Genomic DNA, 16,155 nt, shown 5'->3' on the forward strand with positions numbered 1-16,155 from the left:
AAGAGACAAGATCAGTCACAGAAATGAAATGAGGCTGCTGTGCCTATCCCTATAAAGATTCGTTATATATAGCCTCGAGAACAGGGACGTTATTCACATACATAGAGAGGGGACACGTGTTGCTTGGGGACTGGCGAGGGTATTGAGTCGGCTATTAGCTAGGGTCCGTACTCCTACTGCTGTTTTTTCAGGCGTAGGCCTCAGCCTTGTCGACCGTTTGTCTCTTCTCTTTGGCTGCTAGCGTCACGGCACGTGATAATCTCGTGGAGGAGGGTGTACGAGCTTAAGGGCATTTTGGGGAATTCACGGTCCAGACATTTTCTGATGAGCAAAAGAGACGGATGTGGGGACTGGGCGTGCCTCTGCGTTTTTTTTTTACAGGAACACAGAAATGGCCTCTTGGAATTTTTGTCTTGTAAGGAAATTTGGCTGGGTCTCGCTGCTCCCCTTTCCAGGTAACTTCCGACGAGATCAGTAAAACTTCAATTTCCCACAGATAGCTTAAGAATGTGCAAGGTTTAGTGAAATGATTGATGCTAAACCTTCGAGATTAAGCGTCAATGTTCTATGGGATGGTAAAATTTTCATAACTAGCGCAAAAGATTACAAGCTGTACAGTCTCAGTCTCACGCACCAACTTTTGCCCGAGCGTCGGAGGCAGAATGAGAATGTGGCATCCAGTGGCTGTCATTGTAGATGTCAGAATGGAGATGCAGAGGAAGCTGGTAAACACGTGCTTCACTTGGAAACCAGAAAACAGAATGGGAATGAATGGAGATCAGGAGTTGCAGAACGGGAATAAATGGAGCTCAGGAGATGCAGATGTTATTCTGGACTGTAATAGACCTTGAGCTTGGTGTACAGAGAGTGTGGGTAAATCAATGGAGTTTATTTCACAATTTACAGGCCCCAATTAGAGGATTAAATTGCACCAAGTACTTTTCAACAGAAACCAAAAAAAAAAAAAACTAAAAACAAAAGCTAATGCCATGGACTACCTTTTCTATTTCTTTCTAAAATTAGACGGGACCAAAAACAAATGTTCTACCGCTAAATAATGAATTACAGATTACAAAGATGAGAGCTGTACACAAGAATGAGAAAGCAGCGGAAAGGAATCATGTTTTGGAATGACTACCAACCACCCACATTTACAAGGGGAAGCTGTAAATTAAAACCGTAAATCATTCCAGAACACAATTTACAAAGCGTTGACCAGTTATCCCGCTGCCGGTTCCTGACGCTTGCAAAACTTCACCGATCCCACATAGCTTGATATATTGCAGGTCTGTGCTTTAACCAATGCAACATTTCTTTGTCCAAGAAAGAGTTATTCACAACAGCATCTAGCATTGGACTGCCAAGAACTTTTGGGGAGCTATTAAATGACCATATTCGATCCTTGGGCCAAGGTTTTTGGGGCTGCTTCTCCTGAAACATACCAAAATAGCCGAGTTAAACAACCAACAATATTAAACAAAGTTAAACAGACACAAGTTTCCACCCGACTCCTGAATCAAGCAAAAGAAATGCTTGAACAGATAAAATTAGACAAAATATCACTTATCAACCAAGTCTACACAGCATGTAGACACTAACCGGAAAGATTATGTTGAGTAATAAAACATTCTAGACAAGATATTTAAAGCATTCTTTCAAACATGTATCTTACAAAATTTGCATTCCAGAAAGTCCCTAAACTGAAAACTTGACGAAAATTCCACAGAAAGTCTAAGTTGGTCAACAAAAACGGGTACACAATCTAAAAAGTAACTCTTCAATACAATTGAAAATGTAAATAAGGGCAGTGTTCAACATGGTATTTATCACAAGCGAAATCAGGTCAAGAAAATGATAAGACGCAAAAGACTCACTAACTAACGCATAAGACAAACCATTCTCTGCATGAAAAGGATCTGTTCTATTAGTTACAATGTTCACGCGTAGGTTGAGCCCCTAAGCTACCAATAATCAGTCTACCCTCTATTTATTTACATGAAAAAAGAAAAAAGATGAATCCTTATAAACACTTAGGTCCTGGAGTTTTATAAGCAATGAAGACAAGCATTATAGAAGATACCTCTTGACCAAGGCATGGTTAGGAGTGGGATTGATAGCAATATTATTTCAAGAACTGAAAAGCACCAAAAAGTAAAAAAGACTCACCATCCTTGAAAGCATAAATTTGACAGCCTTTGGACCATAAACACGCTGCCGTGAAGGTTTCGAAATCTTGGCATAGAAGGAACCGATATCAGGTAATGATAAGCAACCCCTACTTGCTCTAGCCATACTACAATCTGGCTCTGCATTAGACTGATTATACCAAAAAAATAGCTGCCCTAAACAATAATTCTCCCCGTAAGTCTTGCAATACTCCTGAAAATCTGCCCCCGATTTGTTAGTGTAGTTGGGGCCCAAGTCAAGTGGACTAATGTATACCGGTGGTGAAGTTACTGATTTGTATTCCTGAAAGTAAAATGAAGTATGATTTTTAGTCAGAACAGTAGAGCACAACTGAGTTAGAAAACCTGCGAGGTTCTCATTAGAAAACCTTACCCGTATTCTAATGTAGCACCTTGTGTATGCATAAATATGGATCAAGTCAGCAGCAGCGTCATGCCGAGACTTGTATGTACATGGAAGATTCCGGACCTCATCTCTCAACCTTCCAAAGAAATAAAACCCATGAAGACAGCACCACTTACAAGGTAAAGATTCAAGACATTGCAAGAGAAAAGCATCCACTTACCATAGTAACGATCTTTTAAGTTCTTTCCAAATGTCATCTGAACCCGATGGATCATGAGCAAGCATCTTGGACTTGAGATCATTTAGCAATTGTTCCTCCACATGAGGAGCCATGCTCTGAAGGAGTTCCTCAACAACTGATCCTTCTCCCTTCCATACAAAGCCAACAGCTTCTTCTGGACTTAACCTCTCCAGTGGAGGTGGAGCATTCTTTGGGTTGCCAAATACGGAGCTCATAACATACCTCACCTGTAAATTTCACCAAACAGAAAGTCATAAACACATAATACTGTAGATAAACCATAAAATAGCAAGCCCACCCAATAAATTCTTTTTATTATATACTTAACAAAAAAATAGGCAAAAAATGATGATGGGCTAGTTTATATAAAACTGAAAACAGCAATTACCTTGTCAAGAGTAACAGCCAAATTCTGAAGCCTTTGGTTGAACACACCCTCAGCCTGTGTCAAGCAATAAGCAATAATAATGAGAGAGAGAGAGAGAGAGAGAGAGAGAGAGAGAGAGAGAGAGAGAGAGAGAGAGAGAGAGAGAGAGAGAGAGAGAGAGAGAGAGAGAGAGAGAGAGAGAGAGAGAGAGAGAGAGAGAGAGAGAGAGAGAGAGAGAGAGAGAGAGAGAGAGAGAGAGAGAGAGAGAGAGAGAGAGAGAGAGAGAGAGAGAGAGAGAGAGAGAGAGAGAGAGAGAGAGAGAGAGAGAGAGAGAGAGAGAGAGAGAGAGAGAGAGAGAGATTCACCTGAACCTCCGCGTCACTCTTCTCAACCTCAAGACATATATCTGAGAAATACTTCCTCTTTTCTTCTAAGTTGTGCTTTAAAATCACCTCAGGAAGCTTTGTTCTTTCGAAGTTTATGAACCTCACCTTCAAGCAAAATGATAGCAACAGCAAAATAAATGATTGTTGATTTCAAAATTAAAACTAAGCGAATTCGGAAACAGGAGGGAAACATACCAAACGAGCTGAATATGCAATCACCCAATATGGCAACCCACCAAGCAAACAATTGCCTAAACCAGCTCTTCCCAGGTCAAGATAATCCTCCTCAGATACTGAATTTAACTCGCAAGCTTCCAGCATTAGATGATGACGATCCAGAATTCCATGCCAATCCTTCAGCACCTGATGAATAGACAAGACATTGATAAAAATTAGAATGAGAAACATAATGGAGATAGTGTACCACTAAAACTTCACACTGGTTGCACCAGCTATCTTTGGGCACCAATATAACGAGGTTAAAAGAAAAGCTTAATTCCCCTAACAGGTGCAGGTTTAATTTTCTAATACCTTCAGGAATGCTCCTTCGCCTGTCAAATTCAGGTAACTTCCCCGGCAAACTTGACTGCCACACAAACAAACTGATGCTTCATATTCTTCCTTACTCTGTCACAAAATAGACTTCAATTGTCAGACACAGTCATTTCTAGGAACACATGAGACCCATAGGCAAAAGAGTCAGACCTCCGTAACAGAGTTGTAGTCAAATGTGATCTCTTCACCATATTGAATTTTACGTACAGTGTAGATACCGATCTGGTAACGACCATCGACAGCAGTAACTCTGCACAAGAAACAGTAAATGTTTATAGAACTAGTAGTAAAATTTGGCAGACTAAATTTTAGCATTATAATGCAACTGATTACTATAGGTACTTGTACCCAGCATAAAACATAAAGAACCGCTAATAACACATATCTTGATGGCATACATCAATCTACTTTTTATTTCCAGCGTTTCCTCAGAGACTTAACAGCAGTGCTATAAAACTTATTGAAACGTGTGCAATCTAAAACTGCATATTCAGAAAATAAATATTCTAAAATGGCAACTTGTTCTTAAACCAATATATAAATAGTCTAAACATCATAAAGTACAAAAGCTGTAATTACGTACAAGCTAAAAGGTAACGTAAAACACAAGTAGCAACAAAGAACTGTCAACTCGATGCAGCACCATATATCATGGGGATGTAACAGTTACAACACAAAACCACAATTTCGGACTGCTTTGTAAAATTCCCTATATGCATGGTGAGAAGAGCACGGTAAGGTGACTAACAGAACAAAAACAATAGAACTTACTTTGCTTCACAATTAGGTCGGCACGAGTGACATATTCTACTTGCATAGTTTGCTTTATGCATGGCATCAACAACAACTAAATCATACCCATCAGCATCACCCTGCCAAATAACAATCAACGATCAGGTACAAATCAGCAAAACCAAACAGTAACTACCTATGAACTTAGGCAACAATAAAGCACCTTGGGCCTTTCAAGATAAATGTTGTAAAATTCCGGAGCTGGATCTTTACTGTTTTTCTGCAGAGATCGAATCCCATCTTGCTTCTCATACCATTTCCAAACAGGATATACCTGCAATTAACATTTTGAATAGGAGAAGCTTTACTCTAAAAGAATAAACACAATAAAACAGTATCACTACACGTTATAAGAACTTTCCCATTACAACATCAAGGATTGCAGTAAAGGGGGTTCTTAGTAATAAGTCAGCTTCATGTAAAACATTGGATTGTCCACACCAAAAATTCACGACAGAAGAACTATTAAGAAATCATTTCATCTAGAATATTAAGTAATAACTATCATAATTGATAAACACACAGAACATCAGATGCCCTCGTAACAAGATCAGATCTTGCACATGGTACATAAAACAGGACAAGGAAAGAATCAGTGAGAACCATGGTTTGCCTAAAATGACTCATAATTGCAATTTCCCACCCACAAAACCAGACACACGTGATAGACTTTAGAAACCCTGTTCTTTTCTTTTTAGTAGTGACTGGGTTGAAATTTCAGGATAACAACTGGGAACGGATACACCAAAAGCAGTTCATTATCAAATGAACAAAATCAATGAGGAAAAAGAAATCCATTAACAAACATGCAGCCATACCTCCCCCAAAAATTCCACAACAAAATCTTCTTCTCCAAAACCTTCTTCTTTGTTGCAAACGACGCCGAGCCCCTGATGACCGTAATAAGTTAATATCACAGAAGATAAAAGAATCAGCGTCAACTACAGGCATGGGAGAAATCCAGGAAATAAGAATCAAAAAGCAGGATACAGCCATGGATGATGTGCATTTACCTTTCTATAAGCAACATATTTATCATCAGGGCGACTGTCTATGGCCTTCAAAATACCCTCGCACATTCTCACAGTTCGAATATCACTATCCTCTTCCGCAGTTTTCCGAATATCTTCAACAACAGGCCGCAAAGGATAGATCATGGGAGTAGTTCCGGTACCAGTAAAGTGTCTAACTTCCTTATTCAGGGTGCGAAGAAGCACATCTTCTATAAACAGATGCTTCTCTAAAAGAGGCCAATCCAACTCCTCTGGCATGGAATCAAGTAAAAGATTATGGCTGTAGGGATCAATTCCATAAACCTCTTGCTCTAGAACCTCATCTCCAAGCATTTTCCTGGGCTTGTAGTCCTTGACTTCAGGAAGTTCCATATCAGACTCCTCAGTTCCATTCTTCTGCGAATAAAGCTTCTCAACATAGTCATCCGGCAAAGATACCTGCATCTTCCGCTTTACATCCTCTTCATGCGATACAATAACATATTCATGAATGACTTCATATTTTCTCGTAACAGGAGGAACCAAGCTTGATTTGGTCATGCGAGCTCCCCACTCACGATCATCAGTCACAGAATCTGAACTCTCATCGTGAGCTAAGCATCCATCTGCTGTTGATTGCCCAGGTTGACTCTGTGACCCAGATTCCAAGTCACTTTCTGTATCCGAGGCAGTACTCTCAGTATTGCTCTTGCTATCTTCAGATGACCTATCAAGATCATCCGATGTTTCACTTTCTGAATCCATAGATTTTTTATTCAACTTGGATAAACGCCTTCTGATTTCTCGATCAGATGCATATTCTCCATTATCCACACTACCATTCATAAAGGAACCATTACTCCTCAACTTCCTTTCAGATGTCTTATTGAGCTTCTTTTTACTCTTGGAGGCAGAAGAAACCCCTGCAAATGTATCATCTTCCCACGACTTGATCAGCTCATCCCTTGCATCAGAAGACTTGGAAGCCCCTTCCAAACGTGTGGCAAGTTGTATAAATAAATTAATAATGTGATTCAGGTGATTAATATCTCCAGCTTCACCACGATTCTTTGCTCTGAAAGCAATAGAGTATATGTGAGGGAGAGAGAGAGAGAGAGAGAGAATGTGAGACTTGTATCACTTGGTCACTAAAAAGATCACTTCATGGACAGAAATTGAAAAGAACTTACTTAATTGCATCCCTGCACATTCGACTGATATCCTCCTTCACAGAACTCAATCCTCGGCGAATGTAATACCCATTTCTCATTCTATCTTGAATTTCAGCAACCTAATCAACCAAGAGAAGAAAGAACACATTTATTTATTTATTTTTAAAGTACACTGGACATTATCAACTACATCCAAGAAAAAGATAAAAAAATTTGAAAAAAAAGCGACTGCCAATACCTTGGGTACAAAGAAATCAGATGTATTCTCCTTCATGATGTCCTTCAGACTTGAAGCAACAAATTCCTCCATCCTCTTATAACCATTTTCTGATTTCTTAATGGACAACCGCCTCATACGAGCATCCCTAGATAGAATGGATGAGGACCGTCTAGCATCAAATAGTTTTGAACGTTTGTATAAACTTCCCCGGAATGATTGATTAGCTGAGTCTCTCTTATCCACACTATCAAAGTACACTTTGAGTTCACTAAAATCATCCATATCATTACCCAGAACCTTACTTCTCGAAACATAAGAAGATTTCTCACTGATATATTTCAGACTCCTTAATTTTGAATTGGATTCATCATGTATCTTTGTACCACGTGAGCTTCGGCTCTTAATCCAGTTCAGGTTCTGAAATTTAATGACCAACTCACCAAACTGGTTGCAACCCCTAATATCTATGGTAGATAGACAAGGAAGTGAACCAAGAATCTCTTCAAGAGTGTGGGGAGTGATGTTTGTGCAGCCAATTAGAACCATAGAATTAATCTTCTCTTTGCCATAACCACTCTGCAAGCACAAAATAACATTAAATTCAAGAGGAAGTGAATAATATTCCAGCATATGCAGTGCCAAAAAAGAGCAAAGCTTACCATAATGCTCACAATCATGGAGTCGGTGCAGTTGGGACCCAAGGATGACAAGTCTACCTGTCTTGAAATATCCTTGTAAAAACTGACCGCAGCTCTCCAGTGCTTACAAGTCAGAGAAGCAATGGTAAGAGATTTCATGTCTAATCTTAAACAATGAAAGACCCGTGCCAGCACATGTCCATCCAATAAACCCCAGCTTGCCATCTCTGATCCATAACTCAAGCCGTCTTCTCTGAAGAAAGAAGCATTACCAATTAGATCCTCAAATGCGGATTCATCCTTTTCTATTGTTTGCAAGTCCTCTTCTGCGTCATAGTCTTCTTCACTTTCATCAACCAGCAACCGAGCTCTTTTAGAAGAACGTGCATCACCGTCTGCAGTTATCACAAGTAAATTAATGTGGATAGAATGAAACTTCATATTGAATATCAAAAGAAGATGAAATGAAATGTAACTACGAACAAATCATATGTACAGGATAAACCTATGAGAGTATGGGTCAAGGAGACAAGGCAAGAAAGAAGTGCAATCAATATATCAAAAATGTGCGAGTATGCGGTATGTAAATGGCAAATTGGACTGGCAAATACAAATATGTCTATATACATAACTGTCCATGACAGTCCTCAACAGAAAAAGGTTAAGATCAAGCACGATCGTGACTGAAGAAAATAGTCTTCACCTTCAGAAAAAGAAAACCCGCATGAAATAAAATACAAACAGAAACAAAGACAAAAGGTACATCAAATAATACCTATGACTACATTACATAGCACACAAATCATGCTATATATTATGGATCACCACCTGCCACAAGGAGATATCAAAAAATGAAACATAGATGTAACTAAATTAGTTAAAATTTTAATAAGCTGCTGCACCAAAATCTCTTCACAAGTACGTGGCGAGTGAATAATAGCTGGATAGAGGCCATATACAATTCTCAGATTAGTTTCAACTTCTCTATCCTAGTACCAAACTGCATTTCTCTAATGCAGAAATGTAGAGATGTTCACACAAAGCAAAAGACAAACAAACAATCATATGTCCATAATTACTGAGCATCAAAACATGATAAAAACTCCAAATTACTATTACCTGAATAAATTTTGCTCAGAAAAAGCAAGAGAAAATGGAAAGTTTTAGTGGTAGCATACCTGCTTTCCAGTACATGTGCTTGTCCAACTCTTTTTTTGGCTGCCTTGCATTAATCCACGGATCTAAAACCTCATTTATGGCTGCAGCAAACTCCCGACTTTTATAAGATTTCATCACCAATTCATGAAGCTTTCCGCATGTATAACCAATGAACTGCGGGTGCAGATTCTGCAACCAACTCAAATTTGTTTTTGATTCTGCAAGTGCAGCACTTTGAGATTGCCCTGAAAAATTACTTGAGGTTCTGTTCTTCTCCTTATTCATTTTGGTAGCATCAGAAGTCTCGATGGCAGAGGTAACTGGAACCCAGACTTTATCAAATTTCCGGAACACACTGCTATGTTTCAGGATCACTCCTTGATCAACTAAGGCCTGTAGCTCAGAGAATGATGAAGGTCCTCGTTCATGCCCAGCACCATCAAGGTAGTACCAGTCTCCCAAATGCAATTGCAAGTCATCAACTGTGCCAATACGGTCTTTGGGGATTTTAATGGAGGAAATGCATTTGGAAGATCCCTTTGAGCCTCGGTCACCTACTGGTTTCATTTGAGAATCACCATCGCCAGATGATCTCTTGCCATCACTACTTGCGGAATATGACCGAGCAGACCTCGAAGGATGCCTTTCCATTCCTCGTGCTTTTATCCGCGGCTCAGAAACAAATGAACCGTGGTCTTTTACAACACATGCATTTATCTTGACTACCGGAAGGATAGTTCCTTTTACTCCTTTTATAACAGTTGGCTTACTTTGAGACACTCTATTAGCATCATCTGGACATGAAAAAGCCCAAGTAGGTAGATCAAGCCTTCTGTTCTGTGAAGGATAATACAGTTCATCTTTTCTTTGCCATCGAGGGTCTTCATACCCAGATTTTGACATCTGGCATAATGGGAAACCATCGTTGACAACAAGTTTCTTTCTAGAAGACCGATCTTGCACACCTTCTTCGTTCCTTTTCCAATCACCACCCTTGCATGACCATCGACCAGAAAACCAGTCACTGGAATCACCACAAGCAAAAGCATCTTTGTCAGAGGGTAAACTCAACCCTATTTCTGCTGCTTCTTTCATTTTAATGTCAGAAAATCGTGGTTCCTCAGTTTTCTGATCATTCTGTTCACCGATATGACCTTGAGAGAGACCTGAATGTCGTGAAATGCATATGTTCAGGCAAAAAGATAAATGCAAGTTCAACAATTGTACATCTCATAACTTGTGTAATTCCAACTGTAAATATTTCAATCCAAAAAGTAATTTCAAGTCCTATTTAACTCACATATATAGTGTCAAAACATCAATTTGTCATCCCACTTAACTTACATGTGCTGTGGTCTCGGAGCTTGTCCATAGAAGTATGAATATATAGGAAGATAAAGAATTGAACTTGGAAAAGAAATATATATATATATATATATATATATATATATATATATATATATATATATATATATAAAATAATAATATAAAATATATTGCAAATCGATGAGTAAACAATTCCAATCTATGCGTACCTTCAGTGTTTCCCCATACTTCCAGTTGAGCAGATTCAAATGACATTTGCAGAACTTCTGCAAAATGAGAAAAAAGGTATAAGCTTTCACAACATAACCTCAGGAGAACGAAATTTACACTCCATAATTTGCAATCTACACTCCTTTCCTTTTTTGGTTGAAATTCTTATAAAAGACAAAATTTAAGTTACTAAAAAGGGAAAGATGGAGTGTGGATTGTAAAATGGTAAGTGTGAACTTTACTCCCTTACCCTAATAGTAAGATAGAGTCAAAAGTTTTCTTGTCTGAAAAAAAAATAATAATAATAATAATACTAAGGCATACCTCCAACAGCTTCAAGTTCCCTGCCAGGAATAACTGTTAAACCTTCCATCAGAGCTCCAACCCTTTCTTCAATGTGCAAATCTTCTAGAGGCTCAGAAGCAACATCTGCACACAACCCCAGCAAACTCCCACTCTGAGTACCATAGTGCCCAGTATGTCCAATATCTGCCAATAGATTGCCAGGAGCTTCTGGGGGGCTTACTAGTCCAGTTATCAAGTCCGATACAATGGATGGAAAATTTACGGTAATCAATGGCGAAACTGCATTTTCAACAGTTACCCACCTATCACTGTCTGAGTGCTTGACCATGTGATCAGACATCAGAGCTCCTTCTTCAACAAGTGCTTTAAGCTCACATAATTTGGAAGGCCCGCATTCCACACCATAATAATCAAGGTAAAACCATTTCCCTGTGGATGAATCAGCAACCACCGGGACATGTGGTGGTGTGTCGCATATATCCATATCTTCTTCCATAGAAGGCAGCTCTTCAGGAGGGGCTGCACTAATATGAGAAGTTTCTTTGCAATTTATATTTGGACTTTGAGACGGTTCTTCTTTGTGAGACTCAGAATTGGCGTTTGTCTCCACAGTTCCATTAATGTCAAGAAGACTGCTTCTATCCTGACATTCTTTGGCAGAGGAATTCGAGTCCGTTCCCGTGGGATCCTTCTGCACCAGCTTATCTTCGTGCGCTTTATATTGGGAGTTGCGCCTATCACTTGCTCCACTTTTGCGGCCTGTACCTCTATAACTAGAAGCTCTACCCCGGTCACCACGTGGTGACCGCTCCAAATAGTTTGGGGTGTGATCCCTGCGATCATGGTACCTAGGTCGATCTTGTGGAGACAAACTGCGGTTTCTGTGATCATAATTACGGCTCCGTTCGTATGGAGATCTCTCCAGAACATAAGGAGATCTGTCACGAACATATGGAGATCTTTCACGTCCATATGGTGACTTCTCGCGAGCATATGGAGACTTGTCACGAACATATGGAGATTTGTCACGAACATATGGAGATCTCTCACGGCCATATGGTGATTTCTCACGGCCATAAGGGGACCTCTCTAGATCATATGGAGATCTCTCACGGCGCACTGGACTCCGGTCCAGGTGATCATAATACCGGGACCTGTCACGTGGGGACCGCTCAGAGAGACCTGGACTTCGCCCATGCCTGTCATAAACCACTCTGGAAGACAAAGCAGGTTCATAATGCCTGGAAGAGTACTTGTCTGATGCTGGTCTAAAAGAAGGATTTCGATAAGATCTCTCCACAGAACGGTGTGAATAATGCTCAGAGTGAGCAGAGCGATTACTTTCATCAGAAAGCTTGCGACTTTTTAAACCCGCATAATCCCCATAATCTCCATAGTGCTTCCGCTCACTACTATTTGAATCAGGACCATACCTCTTCAACCGATTAACAGAAGAGTAATCCTTTGCTTGATACTTACCATTGCTGTACTCACTGCTGTACTCATTCTTGTAGACACCCTCATCATCAACAATTTTGGAACTGATCCTTGTATTCCTCTCCTGGCCACTATCCCACCTGAAAGTACTCTTGCTGTGCTGACCCCCACCTCTACTATATTCTTTCCTTCTAAACCCGTCATCATTTGGATACTTGCCAGAAGGGGACTCAAATTTCCAGCCCCTTCCCCTGCCCCTCCCACCCATATCGTACCTGGCGGGCATTTTTCTGTTACTGTAGTCATCTCTGGGCAGCTCTCCTTTTTGCCATCTATCTGGAATATACTCACCTCTTTCAATTTCATCCTTGGGTGGTCTCCACGAGCCGAATTCAGCTTCACTATTTCTACTCTTCTCCGGATATATATCTGCCTTCTCTGCATCACCTCTACGCCATTTCCCTGAAAAAGACTCTCCCTTCTCCACCTCGCTTCTCCTCCATTTCTCACCCCCAATCTCCTCCTTCTCAACCTCGCTTCTCCGCCACTTGTCCGGAACAAATTCACCATTCAAAGTCCCCAATTCACCCTCTTCCACTTCCTCCTTCTTATCCTCACCATTTTCGACGTTCTCAACTTGCTGAGCAGCACTGTTCTCAGCTTCCTTCACACCACTGTTCTCGGCTGCTTCCTTGGCACCACTGTTCTCGGCTGCTTCCTTAGTAGTATCACTCTTCTCACCTTTAACCAATCCCAGCTCACTCTTCCCCGACTCTACGTTACTGTTGCTTTTTGCCTTGGGCTTCTTGACAATCCTCTTCTTGATCTTCATTACCTTCTTCTTAACAACCGGCTTGGAATTGAAGCCATTGTTAGCGGTGGTAGTAGTAGTAGTAGTAGTATTATTATTAGTATTGCCTCCGCAAAGCGCAGTCTTCTCCGGAATTGGAAACCTGTCCATGATATTATGCTGCAAAGGCATGCATGCGACTCCTCCATCGCCCATGGAAATCCCAACCTCTTGGCCGAATTTCAAAACCCTAATTCTCCCCTTCCCCGGGGCTATCGATGCTCATACTGCAATTCGCTTCGACTCCGCTCCGGCCCGGGAATCCTCGCTCCTGTTCAAAACCCTATTTTCCACAAATTCAACAAACCAATCAATACCACCCCAATGTAGGGTTTCCAATGTCAATGACACTCATCCATAAACCAAACCCAGGGATTAGACTCTGAATCCAATAAGCTTCGGAAATCAAAACCCTAACCCGGAAAGTCGAACAGAAAAAGAAGAATTGAAATCCAAGGGGGAGGAAATTACCGTGAAATTGAAGGAGCTAAGTGAATAGATCGGCTGCGAAATAGAGCTGCGAGGCGAAGAGCGCGCGTGAGGAAATAGAGTGAATGAAGATAGATCGAGAAAAAGCGAGAAGGGAAAAGCTCGAACCCAATAATTTATCTCTGTCTCTGTGAGGAAAATCTCTCTGGGCTTTCTGTGTCTCTGTGCGTTCGTCTCTCTCTCTCTCTCTCTCTTGTTGCAGTTCTCGGTCTGAAAGAAAGACGAGGACCTCTCTCCGTGCTATTAATTTTTTTCTTCTCCTTTTTTCGTTTTAATAAAGTATTTCAATTGTGAATTTGTGAGAGAGTCGCGTGAGACTTTGCCAAAGTACTAAAATAGCCTTGGGCGTATTGGTCTACGTACGCGTATTATGGAGATGCGGATCGGGCAACGGGCAGCACTGAACATTTGTAGAAATGCCAATAGCAAATTACCAATAAAACTTTCTTTTTTTTTAACTTTGAGCCTCAATTCAACTAGGTTCTTTTACAATATATATATATATATATAATTTCTGTAGAGCCTGTTTTTGAAAAAAAAATTATAAATGATTTTAAAAATAAAAATGAAAAAACAAAATTGTATTTTTTTTTAATTTTAAATTACATACAGTATTTTAGTGTTTAAAAAAAAATCTTCATATTTTCTAAATTGAGAGAAAAAAAAAAGTGAAAAACGTCAAATTAGTGTTTTCAATTTCTACGAGTAAACTGAAAATATTTTATATTCACGTTTTGAGAATAGGTTGTCAAATGCATTCTCACCCTATTCTCAAAAATGAAAATACATTATGAAAATGTTATTGAATACCACCTTGCTTTTTTTGTTTGATAACGGTTACTCTTTCTTTTTTAATTTTTATGTAATCGTTTGACTTTGAATTAAAAAAATTTGTGATTGAATTCATATTGACAAATTGAGGTATTTATTAATCTTCCTATTATTCAATATTTTTTTGAAATAAAGGTTAATATCAATAGATAACCAACCAACAAGCCAGAGTCGAACATACACTTAAAGACAGAAAAATGGCGGGGTAACAACCACGCTCCTATCTAAGCAATGTAAACTCATTACAAGACAATTTTGAGCCCGCTTTGTAAGCGAACTCATAAACAAAGAACAACTTCGTGTCTTCTAGGGCAAAATCATCGATTAGCATCCCCATTAGCCAGGCGCGCAATTGCGGTACCAATAGAGAAGCCACTTCCTAGCAAACAAATAGGAGCAATTCCTTATCCATAAGCCGCTTGAAAATGAAACACCAATCTTATTCCAGATAATTACCAACTCCCGTAGTAGTCTTGATCCGAAAACGATTGGTCATAACGAAACGTAAAGCAAAGCAAAGGAAAAATGGGCTCTGTCACCCCCCAACAATCACCACAGGCCCGATCCAACAGAAGAGAAAGAAAATGAATGGCCCGCATCTCCAGGCCCAACCCAAAACCCTAGTTCGAAACTAGGATGTCCAGACGAGAACCCAGAGACGCAGACCGGACGACTCCGGCAACGCCACCAAAGCTTGGCCCACCTTGGCGACCCGACCGGAGCTGAGCCCATCATCCTCCTCTCCCTCCCAAATCTGCATGTAGAGCATCGTCGGAAGAGCAGCGACCCATCACCAGTCCGGCGGCCGGCCACTATCTTCCACCATCGTGGGAGGAACCTGGACCTCGACCCGGACTCAAGCGACGATCAGACTGCTTCCCTGCAGAAACAGCCCACCGCCCTACTCAGATGCTGCAACGCCGGTGAGGTCACTGACGCAGACCCCGACTCGATCGCCCCGCTCTGACCCACAACCACCCAGACGAAAACACGATCAAAGAAACCCCCGATCGGAAGCTTCTCGCCGCGAACACAATCGACGCTTGAGTACCTGCTCCGCGCCGCCGCCGTACCACGATCGCCGCCTTGCCCGAGGGAAGTACGTCGCCGCCTGTCGAAACCAAAGTTTCGAAAACCCTAGGGCGCTCCGAGAAGCTCGGAGACGTCTAGCTATAAACTTTTTAAAGAAAGTCTTTCCTTCCTATTATTCAATATTATTTACCAATGAAGGAAAAATGAAAATTTTATTGGGCTTAAAAATCCGGAAACAATTATTGATTGAAGCGACGACAACAGTTGAATTGAGCTATGAGTTTAAATTTTTTTTAATGTAAGGTTCTCAGTTGCTCACCCTATTTTTAGAGAACATATGAATTTACTTAGATAATATCTCTTATTGTTATCCTAAAAAAATGTGTAACATCATGTGTAAATCTGACTTTTCATATATTGTTGAATTTTCATAAAAATAAAAATGAAGATAAAATAAAGTTTTTAGAGTAGTTCTTGGACTTGATTGGATTACATTAAAAAAATAAAAACATTAGAGGTTAGCTTCTAAAAAGGGGAAACTTATAAACCCTTGTATTATCCTCCAAGAAAGTTGCAAAATTACTGCAATATGTATTTACTGTATGCATTATGGGTACATGA

General features: G+C 40.2%; 1 protein-coding gene across 1 annotated transcript; it reads right to left on the reverse strand.

The window, feature by feature from the left end:
- Window positions 1-985: 985 nt before the first annotated feature.
- LOC133726072 (histone-lysine N-methyltransferase ATXR3) lies at window positions 986-13,930 on the reverse strand. The gene is made up of 21 exons (XM_062153539.1): window positions 13,780-13,930; window positions 13,654-13,699; window positions 10,914-13,465; window positions 10,589-10,645; window positions 9,074-10,219; window positions 7,917-8,290; window positions 7,276-7,833; window positions 7,056-7,156; window positions 5,887-6,940; window positions 5,692-5,763; window positions 5,037-5,147; window positions 4,853-4,953; window positions 4,232-4,331; window positions 4,058-4,153; window positions 3,722-3,889; window positions 3,506-3,631; window positions 3,162-3,215; window positions 2,753-3,000; window positions 2,560-2,668; window positions 2,167-2,469; window positions 986-1,431 (listed from the first exon to the last, which is right to left on the reverse strand). The coding sequence occupies exons 3-21, from the start codon at window positions 13,336-13,338 to the stop codon at window positions 1,255-1,257; spliced, it is 7,380 nt and encodes a 2,459-aa protein (XP_062009523.1). The 5' UTR covers window positions 13,339-13,465; window positions 13,654-13,699; window positions 13,780-13,930; the 3' UTR covers window positions 986-1,254.
- Window positions 13,931-16,155: the final 2,225 nt, after the last annotated feature.

Source organism: Rosa rugosa, chromosome 1 (genome assembly GCF_958449725.1).
Source record: "Rosa rugosa chromosome 1, drRosRugo1.1, whole genome shotgun sequence".
In the NCBI taxonomy this organism is placed as follows: Eukaryota; Viridiplantae; Streptophyta; class Magnoliopsida; order Rosales; family Rosaceae; genus Rosa; species Rosa rugosa.